Source organism: Lagenorhynchus albirostris, chromosome 8, assembly GCF_949774975.1.
Source record: "Lagenorhynchus albirostris chromosome 8, mLagAlb1.1, whole genome shotgun sequence".
Classification (NCBI taxonomy): domain Eukaryota; kingdom Metazoa; phylum Chordata; class Mammalia; order Artiodactyla; family Delphinidae; genus Lagenorhynchus; species Lagenorhynchus albirostris.
In genome coordinates, this window is record NC_083102.1 from 7,246,204 (window position 1) to 7,273,366 (window position 27,163).

At 44.1% G+C, this 27,163-nt stretch overlaps 1 protein-coding gene across 2 annotated transcripts in view; it reads right to left on the reverse strand.

The window, feature by feature from the left end:
* The window catches only part of CUL1 (cullin 1), a 107,080-nt gene that overhangs the window by 59,119 nt on the left and 20,798 nt on the right, over positions 1-27,163 (reverse strand). For both annotated transcript variants that reach the window (XM_060156453.1, XM_060156452.1), the window contains exon 2: positions 9,076-9,376. In XM_060156453.1, coding sequence (XP_060012436.1) covers positions 9,076-9,215 — 140 coding nt within the window. In that variant the 5' untranslated portion in view covers positions 9,216-9,376. The remainder of the gene's footprint in view (positions 1-9,075; positions 9,377-27,163) is intronic.

Below are 27,163 nucleotides of genomic sequence, written 5' to 3' on the forward strand. Positions count from 1 at the left end.
ATAGCTTATGAGAAGACCTGAAACGTAATAGAAAAATAAAAAATACAAGCCCAAATAATATTTACAGAACACAAAAATAAGATGGGATACAAGACTTCCCTGGTGGTGCAGTGGTGAAGAATCCGCCTGCCAATGCAGGGGACACGGGTTCAAGCCCTGGTCTGGGAAGATCCCACGTGCCGCAGAGCAACTAAGCCCGCGCGCCACAACTACTGAGCCTGCGTTCTAGAGCCCGCGAGCCACAACTACTAAGCTCGTGTGCCACAACTACTGATTCCCACGCACCTAGAGCCCGTGCTCCGCAACAAGAGAAGCCATCGCAATGAGAAGCCCTCGCACCACAACGAAGAGTAGCCCTCACTCACTGCAACTAGAGAAAGCCCACGCGCAGCAACGAAGACCCAATGCAGCCAAAAATAAATAAATTTATTTAAAAAAAAAGACAGGGCACAAAATTATTGTGTCTATGTCAGCATCCTAAAACTTACTTAAACAAATAACCATGCATTATTAGAAATGCACATATTTCACATCTGGAGGACTACCTGCCAAAATTAATTCCAGTTTCAGAGTATTTATCTTCCGCATTTCTAATAGCATTTAAGTAACAGAACTAACTGTTAGGGCAATTCCTACTCCTGACTATAGTACAAATATTATCAAAGGAATCAAGGAAAAATGAATTTTCCTATTGTCTCTATAAAGACGTCTGTTTCCAGAGCACAGAAGAACAATTACAAGTGCTCAGATATAAGCTAAAAATGGTATCACGACGAGACCATTTCTCACACTCACGGGGAGGATTCAGAGAAAGTGCTCTGCAAAGACTGATGACCAGGGAACCATCACAGGTACATGTTTACTTACACTTGGGAAATGCTGTTAAAGATTATTTCTAAGTTACATACAAACACTCGTTTTCTGTACGATGTATGTGTGTGTAGATGACACTCAGACAGATGTACCCAAGACAGCAGTGCAGGGACTTCCCGGGGGCTGAGAGACATGAACGATATGTGGATGGAAAGAACTCGTACTTTTCACTGTGTGTCCTTTTAAACTTCTAGATTTTACTACAGGATTATTTGTCTAAAAAACAAAAATTATTAAAAAGCCCCCAAATGGGTAGTTGCGCCTGACTGTGGAAGACTTCAGCCCGAAGCCGGGCTATGCCTCACAGAAGATGCTGGCCTGGGGGCCCATGCTGGCTGTTTTCCTGAAGAGGAAACTGACACAAAGTTTATCGGGAAGATACCAACCGGTGGATGCTTCTGACGGAGTCGTGAACGCCTTTCACAAAAGAACGGCACCAGCTGCGCTCTGAGCCCAGGCTGCGTCAGCAGAAAGGCGAGACCCACGGCCTCCCACCTAGATGGACCCACGGAGCTCTAATGATGTGCAATCTTCACTTTGTAGTGTTTTATCTGGGCTTTAAAATCAACTGTGTGGGGAAATGCTATCAGAAAAGGAAAAAGCAGACTCCTAATGTGTATCAGAAGCTACAGGGAGGGGACTTCCCTGGTGGTGCAGTGGTTAAGAATCCACCTGCCAATGCAGGGGACACGGGTTCGAGCCCTGGTCCGGGAAGATCCCACATGCCGTGGAGCAACCAAGCCCATGTGCCACAACTACTGAGCCTGCGCTCTAGAGCCCGCGAGCCACAACTACTGAGCCTGCATGCTTCAACTACTGAGCCCATACGCTGAGAGTCCGTGCTCCGTGACAAGAGAAGCCACTGTGATGAGAAGCCCGCGCACCGCAATGAAGAGTAGCCCCCGCTCACCACAACTAGAGAAAGCCCGCGCGCAGCAACGAAGACCCAACGCAGCCAAAAATAAATAAATTAAAAAAATTTTTTTTAATTAAAAAAAAAAAGAAGCTGCAGGGAGAAGTCGTCTGTGCAGGGGACCGGCCCTCCACATACGTCACTGGTACGTCCCGTGTGTCACCTGGACGGGGAGGACCAGCCGGGCCTGAGCGGGCTCTGGAAGGGGGGTGGCCCGCGATTGCTGGGGGTGGTTCATTCCACTGTGGGAAACCACCGACCTCAGGCTTCTGGCTGAAGAGCAGGGGCTCCTCCTGCAGGTCCCTGCCCCAAGCCCACCTGTATCACCCGCCCTTCCGACACGGGCAGCTGCGTGTCAACAAGGCATTGACTCTAAGTGATGACTGTAAAAACTCAGTAAATATGACTCAGATTTGAAAGTAAAATGGTCAGGTCTAAAATGATTTTTAAAGCAAAAACAAAATAGAATATGAAGAAAAGTTAAATATGGGAATTAAGAGGAAATAAGGGGAAAAAGCCCTCAAGAGGTAAAAGTAAACTAAAAACCTAACAGGCAATTAAACAGAAGCTTCCTTCAGTAGTCAGCGGGTGGCTGTTTTACAGTACGTCAGCGAGAGCCTGACAAACCCCCGTATCTGACTTTTAAAACTTTGAGCTTGTTTTCAAAAGGTTCCCTGGAAGAGTTCCTTTGGCAACACGGCCAGAGGCGGGCAGTAAGTGGGACCCTAGGCAGACACCTGGGGTCTCTGCAGGCGGCCAGGATGGCACGGTGGCCTGGCGGCACTTGGTGTTCGAGAGCCGAGCCTGGTTCTGCCTCCGAAATGGGCCTACGACTCTTCCGTATCCTAGAACTGCTCCGTCATTTGCCAAAACACACTTCTTGCATGATTGGTTGCGACAAGTCACCGCGAAAGGGGTCGGGTGACATGCAGCCATCTCCCGCCGCTGTCATCCCAGGCGCTGCGTGTGACGACACGCTGTCCCAGCTGTGAGGCCAAGGGAGCCTGCAAACGCTTTAGGATAAGGCAGATGCCCCCACTGTCTGTTACCACACGGCACCAGGCCGTCTACATAAAGTCAACACATCTGGGGAATCAATTTGTGACTTTTAGTTACTACCAAACTCAAGGCATTTTCATTTTGTAAAAGACAAGTCAATTGAAGAAGCAAAACTAAACAGAACGAAACCACTTTCTACTACCACTTCTTCATCCAACTGAACTTAGTGGAAATTTAAGCAATTGCTTGTATGAAAATCATTTGGAAAGGCTCTGCACTAAAAGTTGTGTTGAAAATACTTCCTATCTTCGTGTCAACAAACGTCCCACCTGCAGCCAGTGGCAGGAGAGGCAGGCCTGCCTACCATCCCGCACTGTCGCCTGTAAAGTTATAAAAGAATCAAGTTCTCTCTAGGCTGTGGTAGGTACAGCGTTGAAAAGGAAAATCCCAGACGAAGCAAGTAAGTTCACATTTATTTCAAAGGCAGAGACTCCATGCAATGGACTGTGATTAACTATAAAATTTGTCTCAACAACGCTCAAAGTGCTCTAAGTATATTCACTATGAATCAGATTTAGAAGATAAAAGCTGAACATACCACATTTATACTAATAAACCAAAAAAGTTGCTTCTAGAGACAACTATGCAATATAATTATCATTTCTGTGGGTTCTCTCTCAAAGATAGATAAAATTTCTCAATCCCATAAACTATTTTAATAGTACGATGTCAGTAATGAAAGGTAGGGAGGATTTTGCAAGTAAGTATAATAACTAGGACCTATATTTGCATAAGGAAAACCAGCAAAAACGAAATAACTGTATTTTAAAATGCATGTTCTATACTGAAAATCCAGAAAGCACAGATCAGTTTTTTTTTTAAGTCATCTATAAGCCCAATACATACGGATAGCCACTTTCAATACTACGGAAAGCTTTTCAAAAGCAGAGAGGATGCCGTGAGGGTTCACAGCACAGAGACCACCTCCTACCCTGCTTTCCCCGTTATTACGAACATTATTACATGTCAATGAATTTTTAATGGCTGTTTATAGCTATTTTATACCAAGTCCTTAATGTTGAAGGCTGAGGTTGTTTTCTGTTGTTTCCTATTATTAAAGTATGCCGAACAACCTTGCACATACAATTTGGACACAACTATTTCCTTAGGACAGAGTTAAAAGTTAAAAAATCACCAAAGTACATTTTTACGTCTTTCTATTTCTAAATTTCTCCAGAAAGATCATAGCAAACTAACACTCCCACCTGACCGCAGGGGCTCCAGCTCCCTTCACTCTGGCCAACAACACTGGCTACGACCATTTCTTTAAAAATGTTTTCAACGTAAGTTTAAAAAATGTTTAATTCTTCATTTCTTTAATAATTAAGAGGTTGAAAATTTTCCTATATGCTTACTGACCATTTGCATTTCTTCTTTCTGTGAACCAGTTACATCCTTCAGAACCGTACTCTAAAAGTATGGACATATATATATGAATGAACAGTCGCATACATTTGGAAAAAACACTTCTGTACATTTAGGTTTATTTGCTGTAAGCCATGCTCGTTAGGTGAGCAAAATCAGATGAATGTAAGGCTCCTGAATAAAAAGTATACAAGACGAAAAATGTCCGAATACCTTCACCGCCTACATGGTTATTTCAAAATGGACATGCATCATTATGAATCTATTGTGAAAACAATTTGTGACCCTTTCTGTTTGATCCAATTTTCTACAAGACTGAGTTTCTATAAAGGAACGAGAACTCTGGAGCAGGCAGGCCAAGAAGAAAGGCTGCCACCTGGAATACCGGCCCTGCATCCACAGCTCCTGCAGAGGAGCCGGCGACCTGAGCATAGTGACAGCGACACGACGGCCCAGCTGGCAGGTGATGAGCTGCAGCAGGACCAAGCACATCCTGGCGTGTCAACCTTGCAAGGCCTACGCTGCAGGCTGCCAGGGGCCCAGCAGACTCGCCTGGGTGAAAAAGTGCCCCAGTCCCAGTGATGGTGAACTTTGTCACAGAGTATCGGGACAGAGATTAACTGAATTCTGAATGCACTTGTGTTATAACTTACTGAGAGCTGCAGTCAAGGCTAGGCAACGGGAATGGGATCCTTAGTGTACTGGTCTGGGAAAAAGAACTTTGAAAAAACAGGCTAAGAAAACAGAATAAACTAATTCAGTTCACAGCACTACAGGGAGAGAAACAGCCACTTTTAAGTTTCTGAGAACTAACGCAGGCAGAGAGAAAAAAAGAGAAAGGCATCACCATGGAAGTTTACACTGACTCCAAGGAAGCTAAAATTATGATTTGAGATGAATAATGACTTCAGAACAAGAGAATTTTGACCTGGAAGTGAGAAGCAGGCAGACCTGGGGCCTAGCAAAACCAACACACTTAACCAGATGGCCTGATGTCTAGACTAGACTAGACCAGACTGGCTGTTCTCGGTTATGCCACAGGGGTCCCCCTCATCACACTGCACTCCCTTCACCAACATCCGCCTGCGAGTCAGGATCCAGGCCTGCTCTCTGAGCTGGGCACAGCAGCGGGAACATACTGGTGTCAAGAAACTGAATAGGAAACTTCATTACCTATTTCAAGTTCAAGAGAAAGGAAATTTACTATTATTTACCCACCGGCAGAGAATGTACTCCTACATTTTACTGCAAAAAAAAAGAAAAGAAAAAAAAAAGTCGCTGTACTGTAACTCTACATACCTAAGACGTCCTAGAAAATCAGAACCGAATATAAGTGCTGAACAGACACACAGTGGGGGAGCAAGAGCCTCCGGCTAAACTTTAGAAGAAAAAGGAAACGTCTGTGAAACGGCCGGAAACAAAGTTAATTGAACTAGATCTTTCTGACTGTAGATGCTCTGGGACTTTTTTTTTCTTTCTTTCCCCAAGTTCCCTTCTCTTTCCTTTGCCATTCTGAGTTGAAAAATCAAGAAAAATGTTTACGCTGTATAATAACCCACCTTCTTGTTATAGCACCAATAAATGCCAGAGGTTCCTAAAAGCTCGAAGAATATCTGTTTCACATCCAGAAGTAGGTTACTTTTCTCTAGAAAACATGTCACATGGTTCTCCAGGATGAACGAAGGGTTATAAATCTAGCTATTAGCTACTGGCTACAATTATGGGGAAAGGATCCCTCATTTTTCTCTCAGGCAGTTTCCCTCTCCCTTCCTTTCTGACCCACTCTCCCTCGCCAGCTCCCCATAAGGCCAGGACTTTGAAGGGTGACACTACAGCAGGGAGATGCACAGTCTGCTCCTTCTTCCTGGGACCGAAAGTACCTCCAAGCCTGAAACACAACCTCACAGTCCAAAGTGTTAAATCATCTGTCACTGGAGACCAGCCTGGGGGAGATTATTTTAAAGGGTGATGCAGTTAAGCGGTTACATGGGAGGCTGAACATACACCCGAAAGAGAAAACTTTTAAAAATACTGTTATGTAAACTGAGGCTGGGATAAAACTGTGGTATGGTGACACACAGTTTCCAAAAATACTGTATGTTAACTAACTGAAATGGAAGGTAGATGTGTTCTAGAAAACTGTGTCAGATGACTCAAGGTCTTCTACTTAGGAAAATAACACTGATGTTAAAAATGCAGGTAAAGTGGGGAATAAAATTTTATGATTTTCAGTAATTAAATACAAATAGACATTCTGTTTCATCTGTATCCTAAAAGTTAATAGTTAAGAGATGATCAAACCCTCTTCTTTGGAACTTCGTAAGAAAAATACAGAAAATACTTTGGGAACAGTGATTCATTCACATACAAAATCTGAAGGCCATACAGTGAGTGGATAAAGGCAGTTTCTAGATTCAGGCTACTAAGAATTTTAGACAGGCATCATCACTGCCCAATGGTTGCTATAACAACTAGGCAAGTGACTTGCGTTTTGGAGATCATGTTTCTGACAGCACTAGAGGAGGGCTACTACCACCAACCCCCGTGGGTGATGTAAGCCTTAAATAACATGTAGACGGTTCTTAGCACCATGTCTGACACACAGGACTCAAATGGTAGCTATGATTTCATAGACATTATTTCATAATATCTAAAGAAGTAAAGTCAGACGCTTTAGACTCAGTTCAGATTCTCCACTCCTATTAAATATATGCAGTTAGTATTTTCTCAGACAAAACTGGAAGAATAATACTCAATTTAATAGTATTCCTAAAAAAATTAAAATTGAAGGTGTCAGAACTACCAATTATAATTATTTGTAGAAAAAAAGAATTTAGTAATTGCAGCAAGCAGACAAGTCTCTACTTCCTCAGAGTTCTAAGAGCAAAACATCTGATTGGGCTAAGGACCAGTCTGAGTTGGTCAAAAATTACAACTAATAAATTCCCCAGAGACAAACCAGCAGCTAAATTTCCATGATGTCTACACTAGGGCTCCCCTGTTGTTTGCACACCAGGAATCCAACTAAGTGCCTTATCGTCTCACAACTGGAATCACCATCTTTATATCTATTACTTACAAGAATTTAAAAAACAACAACAACCCATCATACCTAGCAAGCCACAACCCTCTTGAGTGGGTCAATATCCTCTCATTTGCAAAGATTCTACTGTCCTTAAAAGCGTTCTACATATCACGAACCAGCAGTTCCACTCCTGCATATATATCTAAGAGAATTAAAAACACATGTCCACGCAGAAACTCATATACAATATTCATAATAGCCAAAAAGTAGAAACAACCCAGATATCCATTACTGATGGACAAACAAAATATGGAATACGCATTCAACTCAAACGTAAAAAGGAATGATGTGCCGACACGTGCTACAAGGAGGAAGCCTGAAGACATTATGCTAAGTGAAAGAAGCCAATCACAAAGGCCAGACACTGTGTGATTCCATTTATGTGAAATGTCCAGAACAGGCAAATTCAGAGAGACAGAAAGTAGGTTAGCAGTTGCCAGAACCTGGGGGAGGACAGAATGGGAAGTGACTGCTAATATGGGTACAGAGTTTCTTTGGGGCGGGGGGGACAGGACGGTGATGAAAATACTCTAAATTTAGACAGCGGTTACGCTTGCACAACATGGGACTATACTAAAAACTGCTGCATTGTACACTTAAAAAGGGGTGAGTTTTTTGGGTATGTGAATTATATTTCACTAAAGCTGTTTTTTTTTAAAGTATTCTACAGTGTAAGTATATACACATTTATGAATATCTGTACATACTTACAGTAAGGTTTAAATTTAGAGATAGACATATAGGTTCATATCTATTTAAATTAATGTTAATTTTTTCAGATTATAAAACATTAGCATAGTTGAGGGCATACTGGAATATCGCATTGACAATCACTGATACATATTAAAGATTTACTTAAATCTCCACTGAACTGGCAACTTTAACCTCCTAGAACCAGCAACCTGCTCTTTGGTGAGTTAGCTTAAATTGCAACTTCTTGTATTTGAACAGAATCAAGAAACTCTACAAGTCAAATAGTATGTCTTGGAGTACAGGCGTCCCTCGATACCTGTGGGGGACAGGTTCCAGGAATGCTCCCTGCCAGCGATACCAAAACCCGTGGATGCTCAAGTTCCTCATGTAAAGTGGCTAGCACAGCTGGAGTTCCGCATCTACGGATCAGGAGGGCCGACTGCATACAACAGACAACGTATCCTTCGTAGCACACAGCGGTCCCCTGCACCCATCGTGGACCACATAACAGTGAGTGCAACACTTGAACACATTATTTGTAAAACAAGGCCATAACAGTACAACTTTTGCTCTATGTGGTGACCCTTTAGACGGGAGTCAGCAAACCTGTCCCATAAAGGACCAGACAGTAAATACACAGCTTTGTGGATCAGACCGTTTCTGATGCAAGCTATTCCACTCTGCCCACATAGCATGAAGGCAGCCCGGCACAATACAGAAACCAATGCTCCCCGGCTTTAACCAGCGTTGTCCAGCAGAACTTCCTGCAATGATAAAAGTAGTCTATTACCTACTGAGCACTTGAAAACACGGCTACCACGACTAATGATTTCAAATGTCAACAGCCACGTGCCGCTACAGGCTGCTGTCCTGAGCAGCACTGCTTTAGACTACCAAGTAGCCAATTTCACCTCTGCTCAAAACAAAGAAGAGTAAATGAGTTAACTTTTAAAGCAAAAAACGAGTCTTACATTATAGGATGAACTGGAAGAGAACACGTGACGTAAAATTTCTAACAACTCACAGATCAGACCAGTAAATAATCAAAATCCTAAGCAGATCGATCACAGCTCAAGCAGGAGGATACGTGTAGAGTTCCATGTATCTGGATTTCGCCATACTTTGTCTGGTATACACTTGCTGGATTCCAGCTCTGAGGTCGTCCCAGATCTGATCAAGGCCAATCTGCTTCAGTCCATGGGGATTCTGACTCCTGTTGGATGACATTGTTGAATAATATTCTGAAGTCGTCCAGTGCAGCAATCCTTATTCAAGGTACAGCTACTTCTCCATTAGATGAAAATATACAGTATCATTCCAAATTTATTCACAGCAGTTCAGAAAGGACTCCTTTAAAGGCAGAGAATGAAATCTCATTGCAGGCAAACCTGAAGAAGAAATAAAGGGAACTAATTAATCCTTTTTCAACATCCTGCATTGGGGTGGGAGCGGGGGTGGGATAGGATGCCTGCCACATGGCAGAAATAGTCTGCAGGCCTCAGCAGGTACCACTCTAATCCAGAGAGCGTTTCTCTTTCTGTGTGGAAACACACTCATATTACATGGTCTGTGCTTACGGAGACGCTTAGTTCAAAATCATTATGACTATCAGTGCTCACAAGAAAAGCTGGGTAAAACGGACACAAGCACAACCAACACGTTACTTTGCAGGCCTTCTAAGGTATCGAAACTTAAACTATATTACTTGACCTACGTAACAGAAAGACAAACTCCAAGGGGAAAAGGCAAAGGAAATTTCCAGAAAGAGAAACAAAAATAGCTAGTACAAAAAGCCAAACATTCAATCTCACTAGTTACCTGGGAATTTAAAACACTTTTCACTTCGCATTTGGCAAAATGCAAATGTTGTTGAGGCTGAAGGTGAGGGAAGTGGTCACTCTGCGCCGCCCCCCCCCGCCCCCCGCTTTTGGTGCCGAGCGCCCAGCGGCTCGTGGGATCTTAGTTCTCCGCAATCAGGGATTGAACCTGGGCCCCGGCAGTGAAAGTGCCGAGTCCTAACCACTGGACCGCCAGTGAATTCCTGGTCACTCTCTTTTCAGAAGGGAACTGGGCAAGAATTACCAAAATTTAAAATGCTCCCTCAATTTAGGGAGACCCGGGTTTGAAGCTCAGCTCCATACCTACAAATACGTGGTCTTGGGCAAGTTACTTAACTTCTCACTGCTCTAAGCCTCAATTTCCCAGCCTGCAAAATGGGGGCAAATCTATTTAACACACAGTGAACACATGACAAGTGGTAATGGCGATTACTTCTAAGTGAATGAAGCTACTGCAAAATACAATTTATAATGTCTCAGGACTATGGATCCACAGATAAAGAACTTCAGCCATCCAATATTGCATTAAGTCAGTACTTCCCAATACAAAACATCACAGACATACTTTAAGGACTGTCTATGTACATCACATCGAAATGTGGAGGCTTTTTTTTTTTTTTTTTTTTTTGCAGTACGCGGGCCTCTCACCGCTGTGGCCTCTCCCGTTGCGGAGCACAGGCTCCGGAAGCACAGGCCCAGTGGCCATGGCTCATGAGCCCAGCCGCTCCGCGGCATGCAGGATCTTCCCGGACCGGGGCACGAACCCGTGTCCCCTGCATCGGCAGGCGGACTCTCAACCACTGCGCCACCAGGGAAGACCTGTGGAGGCTTTTAAACAAGTATTTTGTGGTGCAAAACTAGGAAACACTGAATTATTTTAATGGCTCCAAAAAATAAATGTTGTTGAAACGTAAATGGTATCTGGAACAGGAAGAATGGGCCGTCAAAGTCTGCAAGGGATTCAGTGCGTCCTGCATCTTCAACGGCACTACAGAGCTCTCCGTAGTCTAAGGCACATTTAAGGACAACACAGGTCACGCATATGGATTAAGTCTGAACTTCGGAAGCATAAATCATCTCTAATATTTATAACCTAAGCTATGGGACTTAACATTTTATGAAACCACGACATCATTCCTGATCCTGAAAATATTTTATGTCACACATTCAAATAGGTATGTCCAAATGTGAAATATAACGATGTCTAACAAGAACGAATCCCCAAGTTTTAAGAAACTAACAACTCAGCAACCGCTTTGCAAGTGTTTCCTAATATAATTTCAATCTGCCTTTCCTCTGCCTTGGATGGTACATACTAACGCCCCACCTGACAGGAATTGGGGCACTGCGGACTGGCAGCACCACCCGACAGCGTCCCTGTTTAAACCTACACTCCATTCCCTACCACTTACTTAGCTTTTCCCTAAAGGGAAATTATCACTTTAATTTCCCAGACTCACAATTCAGGTAATTCTACCTTAGACCGTAAGCTTTCTCAGACCCATCTAGATGCTCTATTTACTTCCTTTTCTTCTCTTCTAATTTCTACCGGCAACTGAAAATGTTCAACTTTCTCCATTTTTTTAAACTCATTTTTAAAAATATTTATTTATTTATTTACTTGGTTGTGCTGGGTCTTAGTTGCGGCACGCGGGCTCCCTAGTTGTGGCATACACGCGGGATCTAGTTCCCCCACCAGGGATGGAACCCGGGCCCCCTGCATTGGAAGCGCAGAGCTTTAACCACTGCACCACCAGGGAAGTCCCTCGACTTTCCCCATTTTTATCTTTACCTCACCTTATCACTTCAACTGGTACCTTAAAAAAGTAAATTCAATTATGACACGTAAGCATAGGATGGGGATGTATGAACCCTTCTTTCTTCAAACCTCCATAGGCCAGTCACTCACAATGTTCATCTCCAGCCCAGACTCCTCTGAACTCCAGGCCTACCTCTGTATCCAGTTCACGTCTTCTCCCACGTCTCAAACCCAGCAGATCCACAACTGGACTCAGGATCTTCCTCCAACCTCCATTCTCCACCAGTACTGCCCACCTCAGTAAGTGGCAACTCCACGTACCCACACACCAGAAACCTGGGAATAATTCTAATGCCTTATCCCTCATCTTTCACATTCAGTTGCTACAGGTTTTAACTCTCAAGGTCATTTCAAATCCACTCACTCATCTCTATTTCCTCTTCCAATAACCATCACCATCCTCTCTTACCTGGACCACTATTTTCATGGTCTGAACTGGACTCCCATACCTCCCAGTATTTATGTCACGCCCCATCTATTCTTCACACAGCAGTTGAGTCTAAAGCTGCCACTCTGACTAGGCTGTCGTCCTGAGAGCAAAGGCAGCCGCAGCAGAGAAATCCTCACTACGGCAGAGTCACATCTCTCTCCTCGTTTGCCTCTTACAAAACTCCCCCTTCACGCCCCTGGGGACAGCCACACAGACCCTGTCCTCCGTTCTTGGACATTGCCAGTCCCCTTTCCACTCCCGAACACCTGTGCCCTTGCTGCTGCTTCTTCCCGGAAAGCTCCTCTGCGTCAAGTTCTCTTCCAGCCACAAAAGACACACTAGGGAACTCCCAGGCGAGGTTCAGGTTCACCCATTTCCAGGCCTTTCCCACCTTAACTCTCACTCAGAGTCGACACTCCACGGCCGTGTCTTTACTGGGACTCTCTCCCTGTACCGGTGTGAAGGATCCCCAGGCACAGAGGCCGTCTCTTCACTCACCACAGTGTCTCTGAGCCCACTTCAGAGCAGGCGCAGAGCTCCATCAATGTTTCGCATGAATAAACGAGAGTAAATTAAGGAATCGATGAGTTACATGTTTTGAAAGGATTTAGAAATAAGGAAATACCAGCATCATCGAGCATCTAAACTCGCCCCAAATCCCCCTCGAGCATCTCCACAAATTCTATCTTGTTCCCTTTCAACTTTTTCCTTCAAACACTAGATTTTAGGCTAAAATTTATTTCTTGCTCTTTCACTTAGTCATGTTTTGTATTATCCTGGTCACTGCAAATGTATACATATTTTAACACAGTTTTTAAACAGACTTATGTTATAGAAATCTAGTGACCATTAATATTTATCTAACAAATATTTAGTAGGAAGCGACCCTGTGCCAGGCACTGCCCTCTGCCTTGGTTAGGTACTGTTAATAGTAAATCAAAGCAGACGTGGTCCACTTCCATAACACCACTGCCATGAGATACAACATCTAAGGGGTTAACATACACATCTCTGGTATATAACCCACTTGTAAACTGGAAACTTTATGTACCAGGCATTTGTGCCCAAAGGGTTTGCACACAAGAGCCGATTACAGTCCCAGACGATTAGAGGTTTAACCTTAAAAGATGGTTCTGGCCCTTCCTTTTACAGATGAAGAAACAGACTCAAAGAAGCAATCAGAGCTGATCAAGGTCACAGTGCTAGGAAGTGGCAGGACCCCAGGCCAGAGCTCTGGATTCTCAAGCCAGTACTCCCCAACACTCTAGTCTGAACTTTAGATTCTCTGATTTTTTTTTTTTTGCGGTACGCGGGCCTCTCACTGTTGTGGCCTCTCCCGTTGCGGAGCACAGGCTCCGGACGTGCAGGCTCAGCGGCCACAGCCCACGGGCCCAGCCACTCCGCGGCACGTGGGATCCTCCCAGACCAGGGCACGAACCTGTGTCCCCTGAATCGGCAGGCGGACTCTCAACCACTGCGCCACCAGGGAAGCCCAGATTCTTTGATTTTTAAGGTGTCAATAAACAGGGAAACCACTAACAGAGCCATAAGAAAAATAAACAAACAAACAGACGCACCAGTTATCTATTAATCTTACAAACCCAAACAGCTCCAAAGAAAACAGTTGATGGTCTGAAAGAACAAACCAGTCTTAATCGTATCAATAGTAAATCTATTTAAATATTTTGAAATTTAAGAAAGCTGGGTTGGGAAAAAAAAAAAAAAGCCTGACTTTTTAAACTAAGAACACTGCAAATATCAGAGCAGTATAAAGTCAGGGTAGCACTTGTCATACCAACCTCACCCCAAACCCTGCCCCAGAGGCAAGGTTAAGATACAGCAAATAAAACGGTCAGTGATTCTCCTCACAATACCTCGTCGTCCTCACGCAACATCAGCACCCCAGTGTGCTCTTTCCTCCTCGTCGTGTACATCTGATTCCAGTTATAAGCTTACTCTGTCAAGTCACTAGTATTCTAAGACCAAAAACCACCTTTTCATGTTGAAATGTCAAGTCTACTTTATCACGCACGTTCTGTGTCTAGGTCTACGCGTGGAAATCTGGTGCCGCAGCAGATCTCAGCTTATGTGGAGACCAGGCCGAAAAATCAGCCAAGTATTCTACTCCTGCTTTCAGGTGCTTTATTGTTTTCCCTTTGAAACTACTCATTCCCTGTTTCTAGTTGTCTCCACTGAGATTCCAAAATTCATACAGAGTTGATCCAAGGTTCACAACAGTTCACATGTCCTTATTGACTTAACTGAGAAGTTTGAAGAGGATAACCTTATCTTATATTTTTAACATCCCCCAGTGAGCCTCACATTTATATATTTAACATTCATCACTTACACTACAACAAACTAAATCTAAAGGGAAATGTTATAAGTCAGTACATCAGAAAAAGGCCCTAAAAATCAGGTCACATGCTGACAGCAGCTGACCTGCTGGTCTCAGGCTGGTGCCCTGGAGCAGATGCTGGGACAGAGTTTGGGTGGAGGATGCTTCTTAGGGATGACACCTGTGAGGGGCAGGGGAGGAAGCAGGACTGGGCAGAGAAGGAAGGGAACTGTGAGGTGGTCCCCACCTGGCAGGCAGCTGGGTGCCCAGCACTGCCCAGACATGGCACGCAGGGCTGCAGAGGCAGCCTTTCTGCTCCTGCCGGCTCAGTCCCTGCAATGGGCCGGGCAGGGTGGCGCTAACTGGAGGCCACCAGCTGACCATGCACAGGAGTCAAGTCTTTCCCTGACGGGGCACCTGGGTGGGGCCCAAATGGACCCAAGATGCTTTGCTCACGGAGGTTTCCACCTTGGGGTGTGTGCAGGTTTGTGCGTCTGGATTTCACCTGTTTATGCAGCACTCAGTGTCTGACTATAAAACTGTTTGGAGTAATAAAGTACAATAATAGAGGTACCCATAAAAGACTGGCTTAGGGGCTTCCCTGGTGGCGCAGTGGTTCAGAATCCGCCTGCCAATGCAGGGGACACGGGTTCGAGCCCTGGTCCGGGAAGATCCCACATGCCGCGGAGCAACTAAGCCCGTGCGCCATAACTACTGAGCCCGCGCTCTAGAGCCCGCGAGCCACAACTACTGAGCCACAACTGCCACAGGCCTACAGCCCATGCTCCGCAACAAGAGAAGCCACTGCAGTGAGAAGCCCGCGCACTGCAACGAAGAGTAGTCCCCGCTCGCTGCAACTAGAGAAAGCCCACACGCAGCAGCGAAGACCCAACGCAGTTCCCCCCGCAAAAAAAAAAAGACTGGTTTAACTGTCAGTGTTGAATTTTCAGGAATAAACCACTTTACAAACCGTATACCCTCCATCTCATAACCAGGCCATCAAAAACTATCAATAATCTTAATCCGACCTCATGAAAAGTCAGAGGCGTAAATGGCTTTGGGGTAAGGGCTAAAAATATTTTCCCAATAATTCACATCACAGAGCCAAAAAACTTAGGATGTCCAAGAAGCCAATATTAAAAACAAAAAATAAAACGAAACGAAATATACACTTAGGAAATCGGGTGGTTTTCAAAAGTACTCTGTTACAGTAGGTCCCTGGCATCACAGGGTTTACCGATTGCAGTGATGAATATCCAGGAGGAACACTCAAGATTTCGTAGGGAGAATCTGCAGATTTGCCACTTCATCATTTGGAAGCACAGGCCCAAGCACAGGAGACCAAGGCGCAGAATGCAGCCAACCAAGGGCAGGAACCCACGGCAGAGCAGGCTGTAGCTTCCCCCCCCAGAGCCTGGCTCAGAAGCCTGCATGAGAACACTGCTCACCCACCCGCCCTCCCTTCACCTTCCTCTCTCCCAGAAAGTAAGATAATGGGAGCAGAACCCAGGAGCCAAAATAAACAAAGGCATCTAACAGAAGGGAGGTTGTCTATTTAAGGCTTTGCCTCATGCAAGAGACTGTTGTTCCAAAGGGATATGAAAGCCAACAGAATCAATATTAAACAAGTTTTCTAACAATTCAAATCGTGAACAAATCAGCTTGCTTCTCAAGATTAATGATGCATAAGATTCCTTCCTTGAGTACAAGTGTGAACTAACCAAATGACCTCCAAGAATCCTGCAAAATACATCCTCTTTGATATCAGTAATTCACAGTTTCATTAGTACAGAAAGGGCCTTCTTAAAAGAGCACTTGTAACAGCCATCTACCGACGCTGACTGGAATGTCAACTGAACAGATCATCGAGGGAATCTGGGGAAATGCTAGCTTTACTGAAGCTAAATATTTTGTTTGCTACAGGACTTCAGAGGCCTTGATAAGTGAATGTGTCTTATGAATTTCCATCAGAAAAACAGGATAAAGCATCTCCTACTCAAACTGACTTGGCCAGAGCGTACTTTTTCCTGAACATATCTCAGGACTGGACTTTCAAGAAAACACTAATGTTTCAGGGAACAACATAACTTTAAAAAAAAGGGGTGGTGGTGGTAAATCTGTGCTGATCCCTACAGGGTCCTAACTCTCCTGGGATCAACCACACAATGTTCTGTAACGTTTCCATTTAACAATGAGATAAACCTCACTTCACTTAATGAAATACGCCTCACTGGTTTTGTGGGCATATACTATTCTACTGTTCATCACACTACCACCCTGCTAGAGAGCTTCTAGGTGTTGACTTTTTAACAGTTTGTAAGTAATACTGCAACAGGCAGCCTCCTATGGACTTCTCTTCTTTGAGCATACTTTGAGCATATATGATAAACACCCACGAGTATCTACAGGATAAATGGACCATGGAACCATTTACCAGGACAGAACACATCAGAGGGAAGACAGGCGGGAGACAGTTCACTTTTGGACCCGGGGAATCTGAGGTGCTTGAGAGCTCATCTCTGAAGGGCACTACTTCAGTCTGGGAACCAGAGTTAATCAGAGAAATTACAGAAAAAGATGGGCCCAAACTGAATCCTGAGGAACATTTAGAAACTGACTAGATGCTGGGGAACCCACAGAGTTCGTACCTGCAAAGTTACAGCCAAAAGCAACGAGACCTGTCCTGGAGGCCAGAGAAGGCCATGGCTGGCTGGGCCTAAGGAGGTCGCTGCCATTTACTTCCTGTATGATCTTGGGTAAATCACTTAATATCTATGAGGGTCAGGGTTGAATGTGGCCACGCAGTGTTCGATAAATGCCAGCTGTTGTTTTCATCATCATGACAGTATCCGAAATGTAGCTTCTGACTTTAGTTCTACGTAAGTCACTGGGGACCCGAGCAAGGCAGGTTTCACTGGTTTTAAGGGAGGAATCAAACTGGAGTGGGCTGGGAGGGACAGAAATGCAGACTGTCGTTAGGAATTCTGGCCATGGAGGCGTGAAGAGGCTGCAAGGGGATGTGACAACTGGGAAAGGCCCGCATGTCCTCATCCTCTCTCCAGAGAAAGAGCGCGGGATGGGAGGGCAGGGGGCTGTGGCTGGGAGGGTGCAGCTGGGCGGCCAGGCCCGAGAGGGGCTGACGTGAGGTGGACGCACCGAAGGCCACGTCGCCTGCGAAAGGGTGACAGGGCACAATGGCCGCTGCAGGCGGGCTGAGCAGTCGGGCAGCACCGGGGGGACGAGCGGAGCCCCCAGACCGCCTTCGACGGGAGCCCATGGGATGCTGAGGAAGAGCGACGGCCACACCTCGGCTTCAGGGGCCTTAGGCTCTGAGGAAGAGCAAGGAGGAGTTTCCCATTCCCGGAATTGGGCTCCAGAAGGTTCCATGAGAACCAGGTGGGGAAAGCAGGGAGGGCAGGGAGGACCGGGGTAGGGATCTGGGTCGTTGGGGACAGACAATGCAGCTACGGGGGGTTAGTTCAGAGATGGGAGAGACCCTGGGGAGACACAAGGGGACTCAGGCCACTGGTTTCAGTAGAGGGTGGCTTCCAATTTATGGGACGGGGCATGGCCCTCGGCCTGGACCACGTCTCACCAGCTAAGCTCCGTGCATGCTCCTAATGTGTTGTATTATTCCCCCAACAAGCCCTAAATACAGAACAGACAGGAATATAAGTTAAGACTTTAATGAACATAACTGCATTTCTACGCTAGGGGAGAAACCCACAAATTTAGAAATAATTCAAGAATTGTGTCCCCTGCTCAATTTCACCTCCAATACTCAAAAAAACCCAGATACCACTTTTGTCTATTAATGCAGTACTGATAGTTGCCTCTGTTCCTATGAATTAAGACCAAACACACTTAGCAGATGCTTTTGCACAAGCCAATGTTGAATAGGGTTAAATAAACAAAGCAAAATCAATCAGATCAGAGTTGTAACAGGAATACATGAAGCAGGGTTCTTCAAAAAGACCACAGCTGCTTCAGTTACGTGACTGCTTTGGAAAAAATGTAAAAAGATAAGAACAAAGCATGGACTTCAACTGTTACAGTATCTTCTAAAAATAAAGCATCAGAGTAAATGAAAATACAGTTAAAATTCACTGCTAAAAAATCAAACAAGGCGGCCAAATGTAGCTTTTCTAGTTTAGTAACATTTTAAATCTGATTAAAATGTGAATATACTTTTAACACTTGCTTAAAAGTATGCAGAACCCCCGGCTTTCACCTGCAGTGTGGCATATAAGATATGAAATGTATGATAAAACAGTGATTTAGACCTAGAGGAACGTTTGCCTATGCACACCAAGAAATATGCAAACATGCATTTGCCATATGTTTATAAGAACGAGAACAAAAACGCAAACCTAGAAACAACCCACATGTTCACCAACAGGAGAATTCACAAATAACCTGTAGGACAGTCACACAATAGACCACACACAAATCAACTTTGGCTACTTCAACACAGATAAATTTTAGAAAAGAGTCTAGAGCGAAAAAAGTGACAGAGGAATTCATATTGTATGATACCATTTTTATATATGAGAGCTAAAAAAAAAACAACAAAAAACATAGGAGGGAAAAGCCAAGGAACACCTGGGGCTGCCAGAAGCTGGAAGGCAAGGAAAGATCCTCCCCGATGGCCTGGAGGGAGCATGGCCCTGCCGAAACCCTGACTTTGGACTACAGTTTGCAGAACTATTCAGGTCATGAATGCGTGGTCTTAAAACCGTATTAATGGGAGGAACCAAGATGGCGGAGTAGAAGGATGTGCTCTCACTCCCTCTTGCGAAAACACCAGAATCACAACTGGCTGCTGGACAATCATCGACAGGAAGACACTGGAACTCACCAAAAATGATAACCCGCATCCAAAGACAAAGGAGAAGCCACAATGAGACGGTAGGAGAGGCGCAATCACAGTAAAATCAAATCCTGTAACTGCTGGGTGGGTGACTCTCAGACTGGAGAACACTTACACCACAGAAGTCCACCCACTGGAGTGAAGTCTGAGCCCCACGTCAGGCTTCCCAACCTGGGGGTCTGGCAACGGGAGGAGGAATTCTTAGAGAATCAGACTTCGAAGCCTAGTGGGAACTGACTGCAGGACTTCGACAGGACTGGGGGAAACAGAGACTCCACTCTTGGAGGGCACACATAAAGTAGTGTGCTCATCGGGACCCAGGGGAAGGAGCAGTGACCCCAGGGGAGACTGAACCAGACCTACCTGCTAGTGTTGGAGGGTCTCCTGCGGAGGCAGGGGGTGGCTGTGGCTCACCATGGGGACAAGGACACTGGCAGCGGAAGTTCTGGGAAGTACTCCTTGACATGAGCCCTCCTGGAGTCTGCCGTTAGCCTCACCAAAGAACCCAGGTAGGCTCCAGTGCTGGGTTGCCTCAGGCAAAACAACCAACAGGGAGGGAACCCAGCCCCACCCATCAGCAGTCAAGTGGATTAAAGTTTTACTGAACTCTGCCCACCAGAGCAACAGCCAGCTCTACCCACCACCAGTCCCTCCCATCAAGCCTCTTAGATAGCCTCATCCATCAGAGGGCAGACAGCAGAAGCAAGAAAAACTACAATCCTGCAGCCTGGGGAACAAAAACCAAATTCACAGAAAGACAGACGAGATGAAAAGGCAGAGGGCTATGTACCAGATGAAGGAGCAACATAGAACCCCAGAAAAACAACTAAATGAAGTGGAGATAGGCAACCTTCCAGAAAAAGAATTCAGAATAATGAGAGTGAAGATGATCCAGGACCTCAGAAAAACAATGGAGGCAAAGATTGAGAAGATGCAAGAAATGTTTAACAAAGACCTAGAAGAATTAAAGAACAAACAAACAGAGATGAACAATACAGTAATTGAAATGAAAACTACACTAGAAGGAATTAATAGCAGAATAACTGAGGCAGAAGAACGGATAAGTGACCTGGAAGACAGAATGGTGGAATTCACTGCTGCAGAACAGAATAAAGAAAAAAGAATGAAAAGAAATGAAGACAGCCTAAGAGACCTCTGGGACAACATTAAACGCAACAACATTCACATTATAGGGGTCCCAGAAGGAGAAGAGAGAAAGGACCCGAGAAAATATTTGAAGAGATTATAGTCAAAAACTTCCCTAACATGGGAAAGGGAATAGCCACCCAAGTCCGGGAAGCGCAGAGAGTCCCATACATGATAAACCCAAGGAGAAATAGGCCGAGACACAGAGTAATCAAATTGGCAAAAATTAAAGACAAAGAGAAATTATTGAAAGCAGCAAGGGAAAAACAACAAATAACATACAAGGGAACTCCCATAGGTTAACAGCTGATTTCTCAGCAGAAACTCTACAAGACAGAAGGGAGTGGCAGGATATACTTAAAGTGATGAAAGGGAAGAACCTACAACCAAGATTACTCTACCAGGCAAGGATCTCATTCAGATTCGATGGAGAAATCAAAAACTTGACAGACAAGCAAAAGCTAAGAGAATCCAGCACGACCAAACCAGCTCTACTACAAATGCTAAAGGAACTTCTCTAAGTGGGAAACACAAGAGAAGGACCTACAAAAACAAACCCAAAACAATTAAGAAAATGGTCATACGAACATACATATCGATAATTACCTTAAACGTGAACGGATTAAATGTTCCAACCAAAAGACACAGGCTTGCTGAATGGATACAAAAACAAGATCCATGTATATGCTGTCTACAAGAGACCCACTTCAGACCTAGGGACACATACAGACTGAAAGGGAGGGGATGGAAAAAGATATTCCATGCAAATGGAAATCAAAAGAAAGATGGAGTAGCAATGCTCATATCAAATAGACTTTAAAATAAAGAATGTTACAAGAGACAAGGAAGGACACTATATAATGATCAAGGGATCAATCCAAGAAGATATAACAATTTTAGATATATATGCACCCAACACAGGAGCACCCGAATACATAAGGCAACTGCTAACAGCTATAAAAGAGGAATTCGACAGTAACACAATAATAGTGGAGGACTTTAACACCTCACTTACACCAATGGACAGATCATTCAAAATGAAAATAAATAAGGAAACAGAAGCTTTAAATGACACAACAGACCAGACAGATTTAACTGATATTTATAGGACATTCCATCCAAAAACAGCAGATTACACTTTCTTCTTAAGTGCGCATGCAACATTCTCCAGGATAGATCACATCTTGGGTCACAAATCAAGCCTCAGTAAATTTAAGAAAACTGAAATGATATGAAGTATTTTTTCTGACCACAACGCTGTGAGATTAGAAATGAATTACAGGGGGCTTCCCTGGTGGCACAGTGGTTGAGAGTCCCCCTGCCGATGCAGGGGACATGGGTTTGTGCCCCGGTCCGGGAAGATCCCACATGCCGCGGAGCGGCTGGGCCCGTGAGCCATGGCCACTGAGCCTGCATGTCCGGAACCTGTGCTTTGCAATGGGAGAGGCCACAACTGTGAGAGGCCCACGTACCACAAAAAAAAAAGAAATGAATTACAAGGGGAAAAAAACGTAAAAAACAAACACATGGATGCTGAACAATATGTTGCTAAATAACCAAGAGGTCACTGAAGAAATCAAAGAGGAAATCAAAAAAATACCTAGAGGCAAATGACAATGAAAACACAACTATCTAAAACCTATGGGAGGGGCTTCCCTGGTGGCACAGTGGTTGAGAGTCCGCCTGCTGATGCAGGGGACATGGGTCCGTGTCCCGGTCCGGGAAGATCCCATATGCTGCGGAGCGGCTGGGCCCGTGAGCCATGGCCACTGAGCCTGCACGTCCGGAGCCTGTGCTCCGCAACGGGAGAGGCCACAACAGTAAGAGGCCCGCGTACTGCAAAAAAACAAAACAAACAAACAAAAAACCTCTTAGAGTAAAACATAGGAACACTCTTTGACATAAATCACAGCAAGATGTTTTTTTGATCCACCTCCTAGAGTAATAGAAATAAAAACAAAAATAAACAAATGGGACCTAATGAAACTTAAAAGCTTTTGCACAGCAAAGGAAACCATAAACAAGACGAAAAGACAACCCTCAGAATGGGAGAAAATATTCGCAAACAAATCAACAGACAAAGGATTAATCTCCAAAATATATAAACAGCTCATGCAGCTCAATATTAAAGAAACAAACAAACCAATCCAAAAACGGGCAGAAGACCTAAATAGACATTTCTCCAAAGAAGACATACAGATGGCCAGGAAGCACATGAAAAGCTGCTCAACATCACTAATCATTAGAGAAATGCAAATCAGAACTACAATGAGGTATCACCTCACACCAGTTAGAATGGGCATCATCAGAAAATCTACAAACAGCAAATGCTGGAGAGGGTGTGGAGAAAAGGGAACCCTCTTGCACTGTTGGTGGGAATGTAAATTGATACAGCCACTATGGAGAACAGTATGGAAGTTCCGCAAAAAAACTAAAAACAGAATTACCATATGATCCAGCAATCCCACTACTGGGCACATACCCAGAGAAAACCATAATTCAAAAAGACACATGCATCCCAATGTTCACTGTAGCACTATTTACAATAGCCAGGTCACGGAAGCAACCTAAATGCCCATCGACGGACGAATGGATAAAGAAGATGTGGTACATATATACAATGGAATATTACTCAGCCATAAAAAGGAACGAAACTGAGTCATTTGTTGAGACGTGGATGGATCTAGAGACTATCATACAGAGTGAAGTAAGTCAGAAAGGGAAAAACAAATATGGTATATTAACGCATGTATGTGGTACCTAGAAAAATGGTACAGATGAACCAGTTTGCAGGGCAGAAGTTGAGACACAGATGTAGAGAACAAACGTATGGACACCAAGGGGGGAAAACCGCGGTGGCGTGGGGATGGTGGTGTGATGAATTGGGCGATTGGGATTGACATGTATACACTAATGTGTATAAAACTGATGACTAATAAGAACCTGCAGTATTAAAAAACAAACAAAAAAACAACTAATACTAAAGTTTCTTTGGGTTATTTGTACGGAAATATGTTAATATAAATATTTCAGACATTACATGAAATTTCTAAAAATCTTATATGTTCTGGTATAATGTTATAAGTCATAATTCTAGTTATTACTTTAAGATGTATATCTCAGAAATAACTAAATTTCCTTGTCAACTGCATTATTATGAACTTTCATCAGATCTTTAACTGTGGTCATTTTTAAGTCTTTTGTCATTTACAGACAGTTCTGGGTGTACTCTGATGCTTTTGAAAAATGTTCCTATAAAAGGGTTTCATCTTCAAGGAATTCATGGAAAAGACTCTGACCAGTACAGGTTTCTGGTAACTGACTATACTGCTGAACTGAATGAATAAGCATTTTCAGAACTCTAATGGAAAACTGATGAGTTCATAAAAGTGCTAACAAAAGATCAAGATGAAAAAAAATTAATTACATGGGACTGAGTGAACTGATGAGGATGATTATAATTTTCGTGACTTTCTGTTTGAATAAAAAAAAAAATCCCCCCAAAACAAACAAACAAAAAACACAGGAGAGAAGGCTCGCACTCCCCTGACAGAATGGGAGGAAAGCCTGGAAGGTTCGGCTCACGGCTGGGTGAGGCACTGGCACCCGGGTTTACTGGCTTATGTTAAAACCAACCAAACAACACCCGCCACCATCCTCGTCAGATACTCTTGTGGGTGAAATGATATGATGGCTGGATATATACTTTAAAATATTACAGGAAAAAAAGCTGAGTGATAGTTACACTGTAGTTTCTATTTTCCATAATTAAAAGCTCTGCAAACCTACACAACATATGAAGTACAAATAGAAAGAAAAGCAAGAGGAATGGGTGGGGGGCGGGGACGTGAACTTTCAGACACGGATGTGGGTGGAGATGGGACTGGAACGCAGCACAGACCCAGGAAGCAAGTCCGCACTGGACACATCCTATTCCACAGGGCCGGGGGGTGGGTTCCCTACAGTAGTAGCTTCCCACTTGCACCCCTGGAAATACTGTGATGTTTAATCATGATCTAGTTGATACATACAAAGAAATCTCAGTGCCACTTAGAACTGAGACTGGAAAGCTCCCAACCTGAGAAATTCTTAAATTCTATTAGAAAGTCTTAAATTCCATTAGAGTTTTAAATGAATGTAACACCTGAGAGGCAGATGCAGTCAACCTGGGTTTGACGTGCACCCCTGGCATCAGGTAACACCGAAGCTTCGGGCTATACACTTTGCAGGCAGTTCTGGTCAGGATTTTACTAGACTTCTACACTCTCACTGTGGTAATTCCGGCGGCACGACCCTCTGTGCACCTGCCACTCCAAGCTGCTCCTGAATCCAGCTCTCCCTCCTACTCTCCTTTCCCTGACCTTCCAGAGGCCACAAGTTCACATGAATAAAATGGAACACCTCCCTCTCCGCCTTTCCTCCACCTTAGTTAACAGAAGCCTCAGTTGCCCGATTCAAACTCCTGGGGGTGATGAAAGCACCACTTGCTAACGGCAGACACATCTCCATTCACACACCACCCCCCACCCAGCCCCTCCCTGACACTGTAAATTAAGGGTCATGCTTAGCCTCTAACTAACCCTCCTTCTGTATTTCCCATCTTGGTAAGAGGTCAGCTTTGATTCCTCTCTGTTCTTACCCCTGATGTAAAGTCAGTTCCGTCAACTCCCTCTTCTTCTTTTAAAATTTTATTTATTTATTTATTTTTTGGGCCTGTGTTGGGTCTTCATTGTTGTGCACGGGCTTTCTCTAGTTGCAGCGAGCGGGGCTGCTCTTCATTGCAGTGCACGGGCTTCTCATTGCGGTGGCTTCTCTTGTTGCGGAGCATGGGCTCTAGGCGCACGGGCTTCAGTAGTTGTGGCATGTGGGCTCAGTAGTTGCGGCTCGTGGGCTCTAGAGCGCAGGCTCAGCAGTTGTGGCACACGGGCTTAGTTGCTCCGCGGCATGTGGGATCTTCCCGGACCAGGGCTTGAACCTGTGTCCCCTGAGGATTCTTAACCACTGCGCCACCAGGGAAGCCCCTTCTTCTTCTCTTGAATCATCCACATCTCTTGATATCCACACAACTCCTAGAGTCCAAGAGGTATCACCATCTCTCACTGGGGTCCCTAACAAAAGCCTCTTCACTGCTCTCACCCTGTCCAGTTCACCCTCCACAATGGGGCCCCGGTTAATTTCTAAAATACAAGCAGCCTTTCATTCTGTTAAATGAACTAACTCCACAACCACCATCTACACTTTACCACAGTGATGGCCACCCCGGACAGTGTCCACCAAGTGGGATTGCTTGGTGCACGTCCGTTTACTCCCTGTGTAAAAAAGGACCCAATATTTTCTGTAGGTCTCAGTGCTTGACCCTGTGGCAATATTAGTTGTGATACTTTTTCTCACTGAATCCTTACAATAACCATACTCTCTGCATGGTACTATCAATTTCTTACAAATGAGGATACTCAGGCTTGAAGATGTTCAATAATTTGCCCAAAGCCACTCTGCTAATAAAAGGCAAGTATTCACACCCAACTATCTGGATTCCAAAGCCATGTTCTTTCTGTCACCGCCCCTCCAATGTTGTTTCCACAGGAAGGTGGAGATTTCTTATTCCACTTCCTTAAAAAGTGTGCTATGAAGACTTACTCTCCAATTTGAAATTACAACACGAACCACAGGAACCACGCAAAAAGGCAACTGAAAGCTTCATGACGCAAGTGTGTAATGACGAGCCCAAAGGACAGCAAACCCACAGGTCAAGGAAGAGCTGGCCAACTCAGGAACTGGACATTTATTCATACTCACATACTTCATTTGAATATTCATTTATTAGTATTTGAATGTTCATTATTAAAAATTTTTCACTTTTTAAATCAAAGGAATCTTAAAGAACAGGGGCTAATATCTTGTAAATGCAGACCAGGAATGCGTGCATTCAATAATTAGCGGTCTATTGTACATCACCAGGAAGGGCATTTACTACCTCGGATAAGCCTACCTTATTTCACTATTGAAACACAAGGCTTGCAAAATTTATACTTACTTATATTATAAAATTTAAATATATTATTCCATTTCTATATATAGAACTAAGGGAACAATTACAATTAAGTTCAAACAATTACAGTTGACAAAAGCATAAAAAAGTTCCAATTCACATCTTAACAGATGGCTTTCTAGAGACTTTAACTGAGTTTCTGTCTCCACTTAGTCATTCAAAACCTTTAAATCCGCGGCTAGAAAGAGAAGCAAAAACACTCACCCAGACTGGACGCTGGTTCTGCTTTTTCTCAAGCAACCAATTCACAGCCAAGTTCCCAAGACCTGAATGTATCCTAAGTGCTCGAATTGCCTTGTTTATGTCTTTACTCAAAGCTAGTGATTAACCATTTGGGCCATTTAAACACCGGGTTTAGTTAACATAAATTTACCATCAATTCCTCTACGAGGTATTTACCCAACAAACAAGACAACGTATGTCCATCCAAAGACCTGTACAAGAATGTTCACAGCACATTATTTATAAAAGCCAGAAAGTGGAACACCCCCCAAATGTCCACTAACAGGTGAACGCATAAGCAAAGTAGCCTAAAGTCATATAAAAGAATACTCTCAGGCAATAAAAAGTGAAGTACTGATACACACCACAGCACGGACGAACCTCAAATACATTACGCTAAGTGAAAGCCAGAAGAAAAAGGCCACAGGTTGTATGATGCCATTTACTACATGAAACGTACGGC